This window comes from Monodon monoceros, unplaced genomic scaffold (assembly GCF_005190385.1).
Source record: "Monodon monoceros isolate NGI ecotype Baffin Bay Population unplaced genomic scaffold, NGI_Narwhal_1 Super_Scaffold_21, whole genome shotgun sequence".
Classification (NCBI taxonomy): Eukaryota; Metazoa; Chordata; class Mammalia; order Artiodactyla; family Monodontidae; genus Monodon; species Monodon monoceros.
The window spans coordinates 164,101,510-164,121,369 of NW_021703778.1; the positions used below are offsets into that span (position 1 = coordinate 164,101,510).

At 37.4% G+C, this 19,860-nt stretch overlaps 1 protein-coding gene across 1 annotated transcript in view; it reads left to right on the top strand.

Moving 5' to 3' along the window:
* The window catches only part of PPP4R4 (protein phosphatase 4 regulatory subunit 4), a 121,005-nt gene that overhangs the window by 62,169 nt on the left and 38,976 nt on the right, over positions 1-19,860 (top strand). Inside the window, exons 4-9 of the mRNA XM_029239695.1 lie at positions 5,587-5,734; positions 6,248-6,321; positions 8,820-8,926; positions 9,749-9,856; positions 15,666-15,787; positions 18,380-18,502. Coding sequence (XP_029095528.1) covers positions 5,587-5,734; positions 6,248-6,321; positions 8,820-8,926; positions 9,749-9,856; positions 15,666-15,787; positions 18,380-18,502 — 682 coding nt within the window. The remainder of the gene's footprint in view (positions 1-5,586; positions 5,735-6,247; positions 6,322-8,819; positions 8,927-9,748; positions 9,857-15,665; positions 15,788-18,379; positions 18,503-19,860) is intronic.

Genomic DNA, 19,860 nt, shown 5'->3' on the forward strand with positions numbered 1-19,860 from the left:
TTTTGTCTAGTTATCTCTTTCTCTTCACAAGGTCAGTTGTCACTTCTTAGTGGTCCCCTTTCCTCAGAGGAGTTCACCCAGCAGATGCTCTATGGCACCTTGTACTTCTTATCCTTAGATTTTACCACACTTTTTTTTTTGTTTTGTTTTTTTGCCGTACGCGGGCCTCTCACTGTTGTGGCCTCTCGCGTTGTGGAGCACAGGCTCCGGATGCGCAGGCTCAGCGGCCATGGCTCACGGGCCCAGCCGCTCCTTGGCATGTGGGATCTTCCCGGACCGGGGCACGAACCCGTGTCCCCTGCATCAGCAGGCGGACTCTCAACCACTGCACCACCAGGGAAGCCCACCACACTTTTAATTACAGGATGAACAGGTACATTGTTAGCCATGCTCATTGCTAAGTCTCCAGCTCCTAGCACAGTGCCTTGAATGTAACTAAATGGTTATTTGTTCAATATTTGAACGTATACAATCAATAGCAGTCCCTCAAAGGTAGGGAACCACGTCTTTGACTTTTCTCCAGTTTCCCCGAATACTTGGTGTGATGTTGGTACTTAATAAATAGTTGAGAATGAAATTAAAATTATATTTTCAGAATTAGATTTTCATTGGGCTACATTAGAGGGAGATGAGGATAGAAGGGAAAAGTACTGTGACTGACTAGAGAGGAAAGGAAGCGTTACTGGCTTACAGAGACTTGCCATTCTTTCCAGTGCTGCCTCTCCCGCCTCCGGAAACAGTTTCTAATTTTTTTCAAAAGATGTTTAATTAAATATGACTACAGTGGATCATTTGAAATGGTTATTTATAACTCTTGTGTCCATTAAGTAGTTATTTCTTTGATAAGCACATCCTTTCTTTGCAAGTTTTAAATGACTTTATTCACATTTCAAGCCTAAATTACCCATGATTCTAATTTATTATGTGTAAAAATGACTTGGCTGGGTCGTCCAGCTCAAAGTTCAGTTTCAAAACCGTGGTACTGAAATATATTGATTTCTCCTGGTGTCCTTGTGGCTTTGCATGGCTGGATCCTTCATTGCATGTTTGCAGTAGTCACATGATGGTTACTATTGGTCTTGATATTTCCTGTTTGGAAAGAGATCTTTGGGATATTTTATGTGTACCTCCTCATGAACCTTGCTAATCACTGAAACACACATTAAAATAAGGGTAAAACACACCCTTTTTATCCCTGTCTACTGCCTCCACTTTATTTTCCCTCTCCGATTTTGATCTTCAGCGCTCTCAACTAGTTCTCTCCACCCTTTACTTAAGTGTGGAACGTGGCAGTCAGTGATAGGGAAGAGAGCGAGATACCGAGATACCACAGTTAATTGTTAAAGGCACTTTAGAGTTGGCATGTTCCAATTATTCATATTTAATTCAGTTGTAAAGTCTTTTATAAATAGTGTAATTTTATAGTGAAAAGAGTTGTTCACTGTTAGTGTTAGGTACTAAAAATTCCCACACTTATGACCCTCAAAACCCCAGATATTTTATATGTCCTAGGTTTTTAGTATTTTAATATATAAATCCATATTATTTAATTTCAAAATAACCAGTGATGTTATCTCTAAAAATATACAAAGATACTTTGTAATTTTAGGATTCCTTTACCTTTAACCAGCACTATTTATCGTAGATATGTTTACCAGTTTTATTTAATAAGTTTAGTTTCCAAATGCATGAACCCAAAATCTTTGCTCTTTCGGAGTAAGCCAGTGATTTACTTAGGCTTCTCTATGTTGTGTTTTGTAAAGAGAAAGATCTTCTTGATGCATTATAATGTGGGTTTCTTGGCGACAGCTGTTTCCCTCTCTGCAAGGACATTACATTGTTTTACAAAATGCTTTCTTGCACCATTCATGCTAACTTAAGAATGAATTTAAACACAGTAGCATCTAGTACATTTTCCTTCCTTGAGTGGGAATGGTTTTTAAATTCGGAAATGTATCATTAACTCATTTATAAAATGTCTTATTTCATTTTTGAGGAATTCAAGTTGGAATGCCAGCCATACCATAGTACGTAAGAGGAATGGTAACTGGCGTTAAGGCATGCACTTAAGCAATAGAGGAATTTACTTTTCAGTGTCTTCCAAGGTCCATGAGGATGCACACTTATTTACCCAGAGAGTATGGATCTCACTATGTTTGTCCAGAGGGTGTGACTCCGTGGAGGAGAGCACTAACTGGTAAGTATCGAATTCTTATTGTATTCTGTTTCAGAAAACTATGTTTAGAAATCAGTTGAATTTTAGCAGTGATGAAATCTCTTAGTCTGTGCTGGTTTCTTAACAGTGGACAGTCCCAGATGTTGAAGTCAGCACAACAAGAGAAAAACCCAAATCCTGATAAGACTTGAGGATTTTTCGAAAATTAAATGCAAAATAGTTGGGGCAAATGTTGCTGCGGCAGTCAAGACTAAGTAATACAGTAAGAAGATATGAAGTTGGAGAGCTTCTCATGTTCTTCCTTTGCATAAAGTTTGCATACGTACAAAACCCAGGACTTTAATGACTTTAAGAGGGGCAGAATTACATCTCTTGGAACTTAAAACAACAGACTCATGTGAACTGGAATGCACATTGTGGCCCTCACAATTTATTTAAATATTTCTTTGCAAAGCACTCTCTGTTTCTAAAGAAAAGCTGTGCCTTCTGAAACCTGTAAGTGATGTATCCTGGCCACGTCAAATCTTCTAAAAGTGTTTTCCAAATCCAGAATTGTTAGTGTGGAACAAATGTTTGTTTTGGAAACAGTAAAACCGGGGGATGTAGGAAGGTTGATTTCAGAGACCAGTTGCTGCTCTGCTTTATGCCTTATCATTCCTTCTCCTTTTCTTTTCAGCTAGGAACTCTTAAGATACATAATTGACTGGTGATTGAAAAAACTTGTAAAATGACATTTGTGTGTATGATACAAAAGTTTTAAACAAAACACAGCACAAAAATCAGCCACCCTAATATGGGATCAGTTTTCTGGGAATTAACCCCACCACGTAAACATCTGCCACAGTAAAGCCACTGCCAGATCTTAAGGTTGTTGGAAGCCACGCCTTAATAAATGGTGAATGGAGGTGCAGGGTCTGTGAAGAAGAATTTGTTGCCTGGCTTCGGCATCAGGCTGACAAAGGGTTAAGTCTTAGAGTTGCCAATTACAGGCTTGCTGGTCTTCAGCAAAATACTTGACAGCTCTGGGTCTGTTCCTTCTGCTGTAGAATGATATATGTCATGATGACTGGCAGTGGTCCCACCGCACTGAATCAAGGGCTCTGGGTACATGGTCTAAATCACGGTTGCAGAGACACTGGGGTGGAAGATGGCAGGAATATCTCCTCATTGACCTGCCAGAAAGAGAATTGAGAATGCATTTCTATGTGATCCATTTTTGCTTTGCCTTGTGTCTAATTCTACCAATCCCTAATCTTTAGGACTCACTTCAAAATCTCTTGAAGCCACCTTTTAGGAGATGTGGAAAAAGTGTGTGAAGGGGGAGAGCGTCAAGAGCAGAAAGTTTAGGTGAAAGGGTAAGAGATATTCAGTCATCCAGCAATTACTTACTGAACGCCTGCCATGTGCTGTAGGAGTTGGGGATACGGTGGTGAACAAAACAGACAAAAAATTGTGCAGTCATGAAGCTTATGTTCTAGATGTGGGAGGTAGACCATAAACGGATGGACTTGTTGTATGTTGGACAATGGAGATGATAAACCCGTTGGGTCATGGCGAGGGCTGGCGCAAGGGGGTGGCTTTCTGTTTAAAATAGGGTCATCAGGGAAGGGCTCATTGAAAAGGTGACATTAGAATAGAGGCTTGAAAGAGATCAGGGAGGCAACCATGTGGAAATCTGGGAAAAGAGGGAATTGGGAACAGATCTTTGTAAGTCATTGAAAAGGTTTAGACATTTCCTTGAGTGCGTTGGAAAGCCACTGGAGAGTTTTGAGCAGAAAAGTGACGTGATCTGACTTTTTAAAAAGAATCTCTCTGGCTGCTGTAGAGAATAAGTAGTAGAGGGGCAGTGATAGAATCAGGGACTAGTTAGCAGGTTATTGGAGTAATTCAGGCGGGAGATGATGGTGGCTTGGATCAGAGTGGTAGCCGTGGAGGTGATAGGTGGTCAGATTTTGGATCAGGATTGACTGGTTATTTGATTACGGTAAGCGAGGGACTGAGAGGAATTAAGGATGACCCCGAAGTTTCTGGGTGGAAAGCTGGGAGGGCACAGTTGTCATTGATTGTTTAGCAGAAGGTGGGAGGAAGAGCCAGTTTTGGGGAGAGGTCAGTTCAGGTGATGAGATTCCTACCAGATATCCAAGGGTAGTGGAGAGGAGACAGTTGGATGTACAATGGTCATTATGTAAATGCTCAGTTTGCACAAGTTGGTAAGCCATAAAAGTGCTATTTAAATGATTTCAATCAAATCTCTAAGAAGATGAAGCCATAATTTACATTTTATATATTAGGAAATAATACAGAAAGACCAATTTTCCTAAGATCACAGATATGAAACTTTGTTTTATTGTTGCAAGTTCCACCTTGTTCTACCAACTTTACTCTATTAGTTATAAAATAGGCATACAAGGGAAATTCCAGTAGTTGCCACAATTGATTAAATAAAGACTTTTAGCTGCCTTTGCATTATGCACACCCTCACAGTCTTCTGGAGAAGTATAGGTGATATCTCTGGTGAGGTTTATATGAAAGATAGGGGTTTTTTTTTGACTCTGTGATGTGTTAAACTATTCTAATGTAGGCTTTGACTTTAAAAGGTGAGTGGAGATGGCTATGAATATAATTAATTTTTAAAAACATTCTTATATTTTAAAAAATTCCTTTTTAAAAATACAATTTACTTCGTAGTAATTTGTGTTCTTGTCACTTGTTTAAAGGGGAAAATACATTTGCACAATCTCAAGTGCATTCCTTTTTTATAGTGGAATGCATAATATTTATTTTTTGAAGCAGAAATACAAGTAATAAAAACACATGTGATTGAGCTTTGACATTATTGTAGGTGGGAATGGAAAACTGTACAATACAAAGAGCAAAATAGAAATTGAGATCTATTAAAAATGACTATTCTATTATCTAAATGTTTATGTACTTTTTATAATTTTTGTGCAATAAAGCAATGGAGTGTTATTTCGTAAATTCCTGAGACGTTTAAACTTTATGTGGTCCAGGGACTTCCCTGGCGGTTCAGTTGTTAAACTCTGCGCTTCCACGCAGGCGGTGCCGGTTCCATTCCTGGTTGGGTAACTAAGATCCCACATGCCACGTGGCGTGGCCAAAAAAAAAATTATATACATTGAATATATATATATATATGCTGTTGCAGAAAGCCCCGAACGAACTTTTTGGCCAACCCCATAGATATAAACGTTATGTGGTCTAATAAGTTAATCAGGAGCAGATTAATATCGCTTTCTTAAAGTAATAAAAGGAAGTACATATCCTTAAAGGTCATAGATACTTATTTTGTACAATATGACTATGTTTGGTTTCTATGAGCTTGGATTTTTAAAAAATTATAATTTCTGACTTCTCATCTATATAATAGCACACTCTTTCTGATTATACAGGAGGTCCTGCGTGTTGCAGGAGTGGAAATGCAGTTAACAGCTGCGGTATCATTTTTGACCATTCTACAGGAAGAATCAGTGTCGATTCATACATATGCCCACTCCTTCCTCCAAGTCATTCTACTGCACCTGGAGCACAGGGACGCAGGTCAGGGGCCTGACGTGCTTAATCGTATATGTACTTATTGTTTCTTGTACGTGACCGTGATCTTATTTGAATCGTGTTAGGCCGATGACCATAACTGAATGAGACTGTGCTGCCTAAGAGTTGATCAGCGGTGTGACTAAAAATAGCGATGACTATTTTTGTACAAAAACCGCACAATTCAGTGCCCTTGAAGCCTGAAGACCCATTAGTTCATCTTATGATTTACACTTTTTTCTTAGATTTGTTTCTTTTACAACATTTATGCTTATAGTATTGTAGTACAAGAAAAATGCACACTTTGGGTTAAAGATAGCCCCTCAGTATTATTTTTAAAGATATAAATGTTTTCCAGATATTGGCTAAGACAGAAAAATAGAGAAACTTCTCATAATAGTAATAAAAATAATTATTGCCATTTTACTATTAAATACTATTGTAAATATTAGTGGCTAAGTTGAAACTGAATTTGTAAGTGAGATAGTTAAGTTGGCATGTTTTATCTTTGTCAATCAGGTGTCAGCAACGCATGGCTGGAAACTCTTCTGTCTGTGATAGAAGTATTGCCCAAAGAAACCCTAAGGCATGAGGTAATACTTTTTTTTTTTTTTTGTAAATTCTAGTACTTAAGTCACTCTGAGGTTTTTGTTGTTTTCATTTTTGATAGAAACAGTATTTCAAGAAAGAATAAAGTTATTTCCTACTCTGAAAGCAGCACATATTCATTACAGAAAATTTGGGTAGTACAAAATATAGAAGGAAGAAAAATCATGGTTCTGTACTTAGCTACTTCTAACATTCTGATGTATTTTCATTTCAGATTTTTTCCCCTGTATATGGTGCTATTTGCTGTGTTAGTGATCATATTGAATTTATATATGGTTGTTTTTCACTTAGCTTTATTTTCCTTATTATTTTCTCATATTTCTCATTTGGTAGTAGCTACAAATATTTTACTTATTAAACATTTAAGCCTGTTTTCAGTGTTTTATTATCAAAATAAGGCAAATAATGAACATCTCTGTGGAGCTTTTCCTGTTTTTCAGATAATTTCCTTAACTGTAACTTCCAAAAAAGTGGAATTACTAGGTTAGAGGGCATTAATATTCTTAAGGTTCTTGACTAAGTAATATGAGAAAATGCCTGTTTCCCTGGGCTTTCATCAGCAATAGCATTCCAGTTAAATTTGATGGGCCAGAAATGGAATTACATTTTCATTGGACATTTTTTGATTATTATGCTGTTGAATATTTTCTCATGTATTATTATATTTCACCTCTGTTCTCTTGGAATTGTCTGATCATATCCTTTGATCACTGTTTTTATGTGCTATTTATCTGTCAGGGTTGCCAATCCTTTGTTATATTTGTTGCAAATAATGTTACCAATTTGTTGTTTGCTTTTTAATGTTCAATATTGTTCAACAGACCCTTCTCTAAAAGTTTTAGCAAATTCAGATGAGAGAACAGGAAAATTAGGAAATTTATTCTTTAAAGAAATGATTTTTCATTCTTTGAACCTTATTTCTGTATGAATTTCCTTTCAAATATGTCCTGTTGAAAAAGAGTTATCAGTCAATAAAATGTCCTCTGTGGATTTCATTAAGTGTCGTTGCCCCTTCTTTACCCTCGTACAGATTATGGCCCTAGCTCAGTGCCAAAACACTTGCTTGAAAATGGGAAGATCTACCCAGTTATAAGGATGTTTGTATACATGATGCCAAACATCTAGATGATTACACATATTTAAATATTGAACATAAGGGCTTCCCTGGTGGCCCAGTGGCTGAGAGTCCGCCTGCCGATGCAGGGGACACGGGTTCGTGCCCTGGTCCGGGAAGATCCCACATGCCAAGGAGCAGCTGGGGCCGTGAGCCATGGCCGCTGAGCCTGCGCATCCGGAACCTGTGCTCCGCAATGGGAGAGGCCACAACAGTGAGAGGGCGGCGTACCGCAAAAAAAAAAAAAAAAAATTGAACGTAATGTTGACATATTTATACTTTTTGATTAGTGGTGCATGGTAGCATGCAGTTTTTACTCTAGAATGTCGCATATTATTTAACATGTGATTTTTAAGATTTTTAAGTATGCCTTTTATTTCAGATCTTTGACTTTTAAATTATATTTATCATTATGCATTCAGTAATTCTGGCTACTCTGTTGAGAGGAAAAAAGTTGACCCTTTGATTAAAGTTATAGTTAGAACTTGGGGGGATCGTAGTACCACCTAGTATTCTGATCTCCATTTTAAGTAGATGAGAAACCTTGGGATGAGAAATAGCAAGATTACTTAGACAAATTAAATAGCTGGGACCAGAATCAGGGTCTGATCTTCATAATTCTTTACAGTCTGTCGTGCTGTTGAGTTCGAGTGCCCAGGACATACATAATACAGTATCAGAGTTGGGCTGTTGTATTCAAATGACAGAATTACCTTAATAGAATCTTTTTGAAGTTATAATGTTTTGCTTGCTTCAGGACAAATGTAAAAATTAATCTATATGGAACAAAAACAAATTTCAGGGTATCTAATAATTAACTTGCTTTTTTTCTTTTGAAAAATGTATATTTCACAACTATATGCACAAACAGATCATTAGAGAATTCACCATAAGCTTTAATTCAATTTTTTTGGTGCCTAATTGTTTTTTTGCTTGCTTGTTTTTTTGCTGTACGTGGGCCTCTCACTGTTGTGGCCTCTCCCGTTGCGGAGCACAGGCTCCGGACGCGCAGGCTCAGCGGCCATGGCTCACGGGCCTAGCCGCTCTGCGGCATGTGGGATCTTCCCGGACCGGGGCACGAACCCGCGTCCCCTGCATCGGCAGGCGGACTCTCAACCACTGCGCCACCAGGGAAGCCCGGTGCCTAATTGTTTTTGATTGCATAATTTATCATCATCTTTACCTTAATAATCCAAGAAGGCAAATAAAATGAGATCCAGGTGATGAGCAAACATGCACCTCAAAATGTAATTGAGATTCTATAAAAACGTTTAGAACATTAAAATAGTCTTTGAAGAAAATAGCTGACATTAGTGTCAAGAATATATAAAATTTTGTGAATTTGTTCTCTAAATCTTTTCTCTTTAGATTTTGAATCCACTTGTTTCCAAGGCACAACTTTCCCAAACAGTCCAGTCTCGTTTAGTTAGTTGTAAAATTTTAGGAAAATTGACCAACAAATTTGATGCCCTTGCGTGAGTATTTGTATATAATTTTTTGTCTACTTTATTAAATTGATTTAAAATGCATAATGACTATATTATTAATAATTATATTAGATTTGTATTATTCCATACTGTTTACAGTTTAGCTGATTTAAATTTACAGAATATAGAATTCTCGGGAGTCTACTTATTCAGATGCATTTCTTCTTGATATGGCCTTTCAGAATCAATAAGGGTAACTTTTTTTCTATTTGCCATCTTAGTCATCTCTGTCACATACCTTGTGTAGTTTTGAGGATAAAATAAAAGTATCTTACAGACTTCAAAAATTGGTGAACATTGACATAGAGATAGATTTCTGCTTTTTTCCATCAGCTTTTTTCCATCATTGCTATGAATTCATTATCTTGAATAATTTATCTTACTTTGAGGTTTTATAGAGAATGTTTACAATTTATATGCTGCACTCTGCCCAGATGATAAATACCAAGTGGAAAGAATGGAATGTTGTGTAATTATGACACAAGAGTAAGATATAAAATTGACGAATATTTTGGTTGAGGGTTGCTAGAATCAGTCCACTTGCCTATAGCCTTTTATCGTAGCTAAGATGTTTTAGCTGCCAATTACAAATTAACCATTATTTAAAAAGACTCAGTCATACACATAATTTAAAAGTAGCTGTTAACATCCAAGTGTAATAACATATGTAAATATACATTGTAAATGATAAAGTTCTTTATTAAGGTATGTTTGTTATTATTAAGCTAAGATTTTGAGGATAATTTTTTGAAAATATTAATTATTCTAAAATACTCACCCATTTGCATGTTTCTTTCCTCTCTCTCCAAGCATTAAAAGAGAAATTCTTCCCTTGGTAAAATCACTCTGTCAAGATGTAGAGTACGAAGTTCGATCTTGTATGTGTCGGCAATTAGAAAATATAGCTCAGGGCATTGGGTAAGTATACTTTCAATTCCTTTTGTCACAGTCTTATTTCTGGATTGTCAGACATGTGTATCCTGTCCTGTATTCCACGAAAGCATGCTTTTAAAGGGCTAAACTTTATATGATCTTTAAAAGTGATCATAGTAAGTACTTTCTGGTGTGTTTATGTTAAAAGAGATGAAAGTGAAGATGTTTAGTATGGTGGGTTAATGTTAATTTCTTTCCTTTTTACCTTAGTTACTTACTTATCGCTCCAAACCCCTAGATCCAGGAAGGGAAAATTGTCCGTGCTTTGAATATAATATACCATGCTCAGACTATAGCTGTACCATATCTTTTAGCTGGCAGCTGTATTACTGGGTCATTTCAGATGAAATTACTCAGTGGAAGTCTGTCTCCTGTGCGGCTCTGCGCTTCCAGTGTCTGCTTTGTAGGTCTCCTTGTCTTCTGAGTGTGTGAAGCTCAGGAAGGAGAGGGATAGGGCAGTCTCTTCTCTTCACCTGTACAAACTAATCTCATGTCAAGGTATAAGTATGATTTTAAAGGGAATTTTATCTAAAAACCGTCTTGGGAAACAGTTTTTTTTTTTTCAAGTATCCTAAATTGGTACAAAAAACTTGGGGACCTCTCATTTTTACTAGAAATTGCAGTGATTTCTCCTGGTTCTTTGTTTCACAAGCAAGGACAATCAGGTTGTTGCCATTAAAATTGCTAATTAAAAAAAAAAATCTGGGCCAATATTGAAGGCTTTGGAAAGACTTTAGAATGTCATACAGGTTGAGGGTAGAGTAGTGTCCTCTGTCCTGCATCCACCCTTGCTGAGTAGGATTGAAGTGTTGTGTGGATGATTAACACTTCAACAGAGTAGTCAGTTCCTTAACCTTGATCTCGGAACCAACTCCCTTCCTTCTGTTAGGTCTTCTAAGGCTAGGCTGACTCTGGATCCTTGTGGACCATAATTAATTCAGTCTTGTCCAGATCTGTGCCTCTTAACCAAGATCAGAACCTATTAGGAGAATATGCTGTTGTCTTTTTGTATTCTGGTTTTTTTTGTCACTGAAATTTTGACACAGTGGATGGGTCTTCGGAAAATTAATATATGATTATTGCTTAAGGATTAATTTATAAAGGTAAAACTAGAATGAATCTACCTAGCTTGTTAAGTTAGAATGCACTTGTTAAGTTAGAATGCTTGGTTATATAATATTTATTTAATTTTGAGTTCTTACATATTATTAAAGACATAATTATAGGACTTTTGTGTTATGCTGGCTGAAAATTACTAAGACCTGATTCATATTCTTTATTCTCCCTTTGAAAAATACATAAAACTAAAGAGAGGTACACAGGCTTTTTTCTTTTAGCATTGAAAATTAGGAATACTGTTAAGATCTGATAGTTACCAAGAGAAATTTTCTTATAGTCAAGGCTAGATGAGGCCCTGAGATAGGTGAAAGGAATTAGGAAGAGAAAACTTCAGAGATTGGCACTGGTTTGATACTACTGCACTGGGAGTTAATGTTCCTAAGGCATTTGGGATTGAGATGTGCTGGGAAGAGGCCCAAGAACAGAACAGAATTGGGTTTGTAATTTTGTGTTTGCTGTGGCTAGCAAGGGAAGATTTACTGACCATTTTAGTTTAACCAGAAGTGAGCACAATTATTTATTAGTAAGATGATCAGGAAGCAAAATGAAGAGATTCTTCTCAAGCTAGCATATCCGTATGAAATAAAAGCTGCAAAACACTGGAAAGCCACTATGGATTGTGCACCAGTTTAGGATCAAAGAGGACAGTTCTTAGACTACCAGATTAATAGTGAATAGTATTATGAAGAGGTCATACACAGTCATCATAAGAAAACAAGTGTGCTGAATAGATTTCTCCTTGTATAGGGATGACTAAAGAGAAAAGAAAAACAGACTTGTGATCTACGAAATGATCCTTCAGTGTTAGAGGGGAAGAACATGCAGCACTAAGATCGGAAAGAAAGAACATACTTTTGAAAAAGTTGATCAGACTTCTAATTATGGTGATATACTAAACAAGATAACCTGAAAATCCTCCCATTTCAATATGTGGCAAAATTCAGCATCCATTCATGATTAAAAACTCTCAGGAAGCTAGGGATGAAGGAAACTTCCTTAATCTGATAAAGGGCATGTATGAAAGGAAAACCTATAGCTAACATCATACTTAATGGTAGATATTGAATGCTGTCCCCGTATGGTAACAGCTGGCAAGGATAGTTTTCATCACTTTTATTCAATCTGTACTGGAGGTTCTAGCCATTGAAATAAGGCAAGAAGACAAAAACCTAAAAGGTCTAAAGATCTGAAAGGAAGAAGTAAAATGTTTTCTATTTGTAGATGATATCGCTGTTTACATAGAAAATCTTCAGTAATTTACAAAACAGCTATTAGAACTAGTAAATGGATTTAAGGATGTTTCAGGATACAAGGTTAACATACAAAAATCAATTGTGTTTTTGTATACTAGCAAAAGATAGTTAGAAAATTTAAATTTAAAAATTTGAATGAAATTTTTAAATGAAATTTTAAAATTCCACTTATTTATTTTAACAAAAATGTACAAGACCTACACTGAAAACTCTATACACTGAAAAACCATAAAACAATGTGGAGAGAAATTTTTAAAAACCGATACATACCATATTCATGAATTGGAAGACTCAATATTGTTAATATTGTTAAAATGTCAATTCTCCCCAAGTTGATCTAGCAATTCAATGCAGTCTCGACCAAAATTGTGCTGTTTTGTAGAAAATGATTCTAAAATTTATATGAAAATGCAAGTGACCTAGAAGAACCAAAGCAGTCTAAAAAAAAAAAAATGACAAAGACTGTGCATTACCTGTTTTCAAGACATAATAAAACTACAGTAATCAATAGAATGTAATCTTGGTAAAAGGATAGACATGTATCAGTGGAAGAGAAGAGAGAATCCAGAAACAGATTATGGTGGATTGATTTTTCAATAGAGTGTCAAAGCAATTTAATGAGGAAAGGAAAATCTTTTCAAAACATGATACTGGGATAACTGGATATTCATAAGAGAAAAAATTTGAACATCGATTCTCACCTCTCACCATACACAACAACTAACTTGAAATCTATAATAAACCTAAATATAAAACTATAAACTTGGGACTTCCCTGGTGGCACAGTGGTTAAGAATCCACCTGCCAATGCAGGGGACACGGGTTCGAGCCCTGGTCTGGGAAGATGCCACATGCTGTGGAGCAACTAAGCCCGTGCGCCACAACTACTGAGCCTGCGTCCTAGAGCCCCCGAGCCACAACTACTGAGCCTGCGTGCCCAAACTACTGAAGCCTGCACGCCTAGAGCCCGTGCTCCATAACAAAGAGAAGCCACCACAATGAGAAGCCTGCACACTGCAACGAAGAGTAGCCCCCGCTCGCTGCGACTAAAGAAAGCCCGAGTGCAGCAACGAAGACCCAACACAGACAAAAATAAATTAATTAATAAATTTTTTAAAAACCCTATAAACTTCTTGAAGAAAGTATAGGAGAAAATCTCTGCGGCTTTGGGGTAGGCAAGGATTGTTTAGATAAAAGTCATGAACTATGAAAGAAAAATGTGATAATTAGACTTTATATTAAAAAAATCTGTTTACTCTTTAAAACGAATTAAGTCCAGAATGGGAAACTGCTGATACTCACAATACATATATCAAGCTTATATCCAGAATATATAAAGAACTCTTATGACTCGATGATACAGAACTCTTTTTTTTTTTTTTTTTTTGCGGTACGCAGGCCTCTCACTGTTGTGGCCTCTCCCGTTGCAGAGCACAGGCTCCAGACGCGCAGGCCCAGCGGCCATGCTCACGGGCCCAGCCGCTCCATGGCATGTGGGATCTTCCCGGACCGGGGCATGAACCCGTGTCCCCTACATCGGCAGGTGGACTCTCAACCACTGCGCCACCAGGGAAACCCTGTACAGAACTCTTACAAACAATCCAGTTAAGAAATGATTAGTATGTTTGAACAGATATGTCATAAAGGAAGATAGAACATATGACGAAAAAGCACATGAAAATGTATTCAACATCATTAGTCATAAATGGAATGCAAATTAAAACCACAGCGAGATACTACCACTACTATGCACTAACTAGAATGTGTAGTGTAAAAAGCCTGTCAGAATCAAATATTGATGAGGATTTGGAACAGCTGGAACTCTAATACACTGCTGGTGGAAGTGTAAAATGGTGGAACCCACTTTGGAAAACTGATTGGCATTTACTTAACAGTTAAACGTATGTCTTCCATATGACCCAGCTATTGTACTATAAAGTGTTTACCCAAGAGAAGTGAAAATATACGTCAACAACAAGAATTGTTTTATATACACAAGTTTATAGCAGCTTTATTTGTTTTACCTAAAACCGGAACAATCCAAATGTCTATCCACAGGAGAATGGAAAAATAAAATATGACATGTCCGTACAATGGAATACTATTCAGCAATAAAAAGGAATGAAGTACTGATACATGTGATATTATATCATGGATGAATCTCAAAATCAGTATGTTAAGAGAAATAAATCAGACACAAAAGGATATATACAGTATGTCAAATACGAACTAACATATAGTGACAAAAAGCAGACCCATGATGGCCTTTGTCCGACGCAGATTGTAAAATTCAGATATAGTGGGATTGATGGTTGGTTCTTGTCCTCTGCCCTTATTTTTGTCTTTTGTCAGATTGGAAGTCTGTTGATGAAGGGGGAGCATGTAGGGAAGGGCCAAGCCAGAACTCTAGAGGCAACTTGTCTTGTGAAAAGAGAGCTGGAGATGCGTAGGTCCCCAGTGTTTCTTCAGACCCACTCTCCTTAGAACAGGTCAGTGGAGAAGGCACAAAGGAGAGGGTTCCTCGAATTGATTTTGCTGCCCTGGCTGACCGTAGAACTCAGAATCATCGTCAGTATTTATGCTGAAGCAGACAGCTACCATCAGATGACTCCAAATCATAGCCAGCAACGGGGTAGATTTGTATCACACAGCCAGACCCCAGAATTCCTGGATGGCTCTCTGGGCAAGCTTGCTTATTTCGTTCATCTTGTTATTCCTGACCCTGTATTTTACCCCCTTTTGACATCATGAAAGGGTTAGGTTGTAGTTACTAGCGTCTAGACTGATAAAACTGGACTTGTACAGATATCAGGATCTTTAGATCCTTAGATCCTTAGACTTCTATTCCATATACGTCTGGCTGGGGCAGAATTTACACGTGAGGGAAGAGAAAGATATTCTTATAGATATATTAGTTTAGGCAATATGCAATCTACACCCACTTCCTGAAAAAAATTACCTATAATCCAGTTTGCTAAGAGGAACTAATGAAAAAGGGAAAATATTTGTATCATACATGTAAGTCCCCCATAATGCCTTATTTCCCCTCAACTTTTATAATATGGCAAATGGGCAAAGAAAATGAACATATACTTCATAAAGAAGAAGTACAAGTGGCCAATAAACATTTATTCAGTCTTGTTGTTCAACCATGTTAGTTGTCAGAAGAATACATTCACTTAATGAGTATATTGAGCAACTACCATAAGTTGCCTAAGTAAATATGCAATTGCTGTGTCTATGTTTCTTGTATTCATACTATCATGCTTTCCCAGCAAGACTGCAAGCTTCCAAACAGCAGGAGCCACGTCTTTACGATTTTTCCTATTTTCTGTAACACTTAGCTCAGTGACTTGGTCTTCGTAAGTTCTTGATGAAAACGTATTGGTTTGATTTATTTTCTTCTATTGCTTATTGTGCAGGACAGAACTTACAAAAAGTGTGGTGCTCCCTGAATTAATAGAACTTTCTAGGGATGAAGGCAGCAGTGTGCGGCTTGCAGCTTTTGAAACTTTGGTTAATCTGCTCGACACATTTGATACAGGTAAATCTTCATGTGGACACATCTTTGCTTCTGAAAGCATTGTTTTTCTATGTTTTGTATCACTAGTAAGGAGTAAAGGTAGCTGCAGGATGGAGTTTCTTATGTTAACTTTCACGATAAATGTTAGACTTCCCTTCTTCTCTCTCTCTTATGGTCCTTTCTCTTTTGGTGCCTTCTCTGCTGCCACTTTTCCCCTCCTGGCACCCGGTGTTGTTGAGTATTTCCTACCCTTCCCTTTCCTTTCATCAACATTTAACTGACTAGTATGTCGGGCTAAGAATTTGGGTTGGTGATTAGTTTTTAACTTGCTCAACTAATTGACCCTAAGACAGATCTTGACTAAAGCAATATCTAAATTAGCTTCCTCTACTTAATATTTTAATGCTGGAAATTTCATGGCCACAGGAAGAGAAATCTGGGACGGGATATTTGGGTGGGAATGGGTAAAGAGGTGTTTCTTAGTGTTGTGCAAATAAAATCACAAAGACAATTAAATTAGTTGCTCTACTGAGTGTGTGACTAGATTCTTAACCAATGTTAGACATTAGTTCAGTGCAAATTAACTATTTTGTCAGGGTGAAATTTGGAAGGGCAAATGTCAAGTACTCAGGTGCAAAACACTATTGTGTAATTGTAGGATTCCTTTGTTTTTGTTTTTAAATTTATTTATTTTATTTATTTTACTTTTGGCTGCATTGGGTCTCCATTGCTGTGTGTGGGCTTTCTCTAGTTGCAGAGAGCAGGGGGGCTACTCTTTGCTGCGGTGCGCGGGCTTCTCATTACGGTGGCTTCTCTTGTTGTGGAGCACGGGCTCAGTAGTTGTGGCGCACGGGCTTAGTAGTTGTGGCTCACGGGCTCTAGAGCACAGGCTCAGTAGTGTGGCGCATGGGCTTAGTTGCTCTGCAGCATGTGGGATCTTCCCGGACCAAGGCTCAAACCTGTGTCCCCTGCGTTGGGAGGCGGACTCTTAATCACTGTGCCACCAGGGAAGCCCCTGTAGGATTACTTTGGATTAATAATATTTTAACTGAACTAGGAGACCCTCTTAAAGATGATTGCAATGTGGACAGTTATGATGTATGGATGTTATAGAATAATAATTTAGGCCATTGGATGAACCAGAGGAGTAGCAACAGCAGTATCTGTTAAGTGAACAAATGAATCTCTTTGTCCTAATAATGGGGCACCCTTAGGCATCCAAACTAGAAACATGGGCGTCATCTCTGATCTGGGGCTTTTCCTGCCCCTCACTTGGTTATCACAGATCTGTCCTAACCTGTGTTCATGGCTTTATTTCTTCCCGTTCTTTCCCACTCCTCTGGCATCTGGTGCTCCAGCCGCATTTGCCGTTATCTTGGCATACCAAACTCTTTCAAGCTCTAGCCTTTTCATGTTCTCTTTTTTCACCCTTCCCTCTATTTTTCTCCTAGCCAGCTGTTTCTTTTCAGTGCCCAGTTCAAAACAGTGTCTTCTCTGACATCTTCTAAATCCCTTTATACCAGGGGTTGGCAAACTATGGCCTCTAGGACAAATCCTGCTGCCACCAGTTTTTGTAAATAGAGCTTATTGGAACACAGCCACTCCCATTTGTTTATGTATTGTCTGTAGCTGTTTTGTGCCAAAGTGACAGAGTTGAATACTTGGGACAGATAAACTACAAAGCCTAGAATATTTGCAAAAATAGTTTGCAGACTCCTGCCTTATACTAACTATTAAAATAGTGATCACATTGTCTTATGATATTTTTTGTGTTTGACTTCTTTGCTGGTCTGAGTTTCTCAAGTTCAGAGAACTTTTTATTCATCTTTCTACTTCTGTTAATGCTTGTTGTCTGAGAAATTCAATAAATGTCGAATGAATGTTATTTAGTAAAAACAGTAGGTATGGTACTGAAATGTGTTGATAATAATAACAGTAATAATAATAATACCGATAAACCTGTTACAGGGTTTTACTTAGTATTGTCAGACCCTTAATAAAGTAGTGATTTATTTCTGAAAGTTTAAGAGAACTGTGGGAAATTCAGGGAGCATTTGGAATCAAAACTTAAATATTGTTAATATCAGAAACTTATGACCTAAGCAGGCATACTCAAAGAATGAATTCACTTTTTAAAAAAGAGTTGTATAGGAAGGAAGAGCGAAGAAATTAATTATACAGAATGTAATATAAGCTAACTTACTTTCAATCAAAAATGCAATGACAAAATGCAGCATGGTGTGAGATGTATGCAGAAGAGAATTCCTGCTACTCATCTATTTATACTAGTAGTATTAGCATTCTTGTAGTTATTCAGACTCAAAACCTCAATCATCTTAGCTTTTTAATTTGTAGTCACTCTATAGTTTATTCCCTATGGCCTGTGGTGTCAAGTCCAAACCCCTTAGCCTGGCATAAAAGTTTTTGATGTTTCCCACTTATCTCTCACCTATTCTTTATGTCATCCCTCCATCATCATTGTTTTCAGATATTTTCTGTTACTCTGAGACTAACATAGTAATTTTTCTTTCTGGAATTTGGGTATATGCATTAATTTCTACATGTGCAGTGTGGGCAACTGGATCTAAACTATGTTTTATTCTTGTTTTTCAGATGACAGAAGTCAAACTATACTTCCCTTAGTGAAATCGTTTTGTGAAAAATCTTTCAAAGCAGATGAATCAATTCTTATTTCCTTATCTTTCCATTTAGGAAAACTATGCCATGGACTGTATGGTATGCTATGTCCTAAGAATGTCAAGATTATAGATAATTTTTCCCTTTTCTTTTACCTTAGCCACTAAACTTTAGCTCTTCAGTTGTAAAGCCTACCCTTTAAGTGTGTAAAATCTTAAGAGATCTTAGAATTTTGATAGCATAATTTAGAACACAGTTAGAAATGACTTTTTCACTCGTAGAACCTATATGAAAGAACAATCGCAGGGGCTTCCCTGGTGACGCAGTGGTTAGGAATCTGCCTACTAACGCAGGCGACACAGGTTCGAGCCCTGGTCCGGGAAGATCTCACATGCCACGGAGCAACTAAGCCCATGCGCCACAACTACTGAATCTGTGCTCTAGAGCCCGCGAGCCACAGCTGCTGAGCCCGTGTGCCACAGCTACTGAAGCCCACACACCTAGAGTCCCTGCTTCGCAACAAGAGAAGACACTGCAATGAGAAGCCTGTGCAGCACAGTGAAGAGTAGCCCCCGCTCACCGCTGCTAGAGAAAGCCCGCGCACAGCAATGAAGACCCAATGCAGCCAAAAATAAATAAATAAATAAAATAAACTATTAAAAAAAAAAAGAAAACAATGGCAGAGTGAAGTAGGCATAGCCTTTTAAATTTCTGAATATTTTATCTTTATGTATTAGTTGGTATATGATAATAGAAGCTCAGGTATATTAACTATTGTGCATAGTAAGTATACTCTTATTAACTTTTTGTAGAATAATTAATATATCACACAAGCAGTTCAGTTTACAATGCAGAATAATACCTGTAACTCTTGGCATTCTGAACATATTACTCAGTTCTTAGCTTACTAAAATAATGTAAGCATTAATTAAATTATAACAATCTAGCATAGAAAACATATTTTTGTGCAGATTGTGGACTTTTAATAGACTGTTGAAAAAAATTATTGCAATATATATTGAATTACTAGCTTCCTAAGACGGTATGTGAATGTGGAACCAGTCCATTCCATTGATCAAAATTATTTTGAGTTTACTTCACCGTCTTTCAGATTCCTTTGTTGTTTTTTTTTTGGCTGCGCCTTACCGCTTCTGGGATCTTAGTTTCCTGATCAGGGATTGAACCTGGGCCCACAGCAGTGCAAGTGCCAAGTCTTAACCACTGGACCGCCAGGGAATTCTCTCAGATTCCATTTTTAAGCTCCTTCTCTGCAGACATATGTGCATGTCTTTTCTGTAGGCAACTTTAGAATATTTACCATAAGTAAATAGCAATAATGGCTGCCATATTATTATTGTAGTGACTCGTTAGTGGTACATACAATGGTACATGCAGAAATTAATGCAGGTGTAATTCCTGTGTTGCATAGTTTTATACTATCGAAATTAAAATGAAAA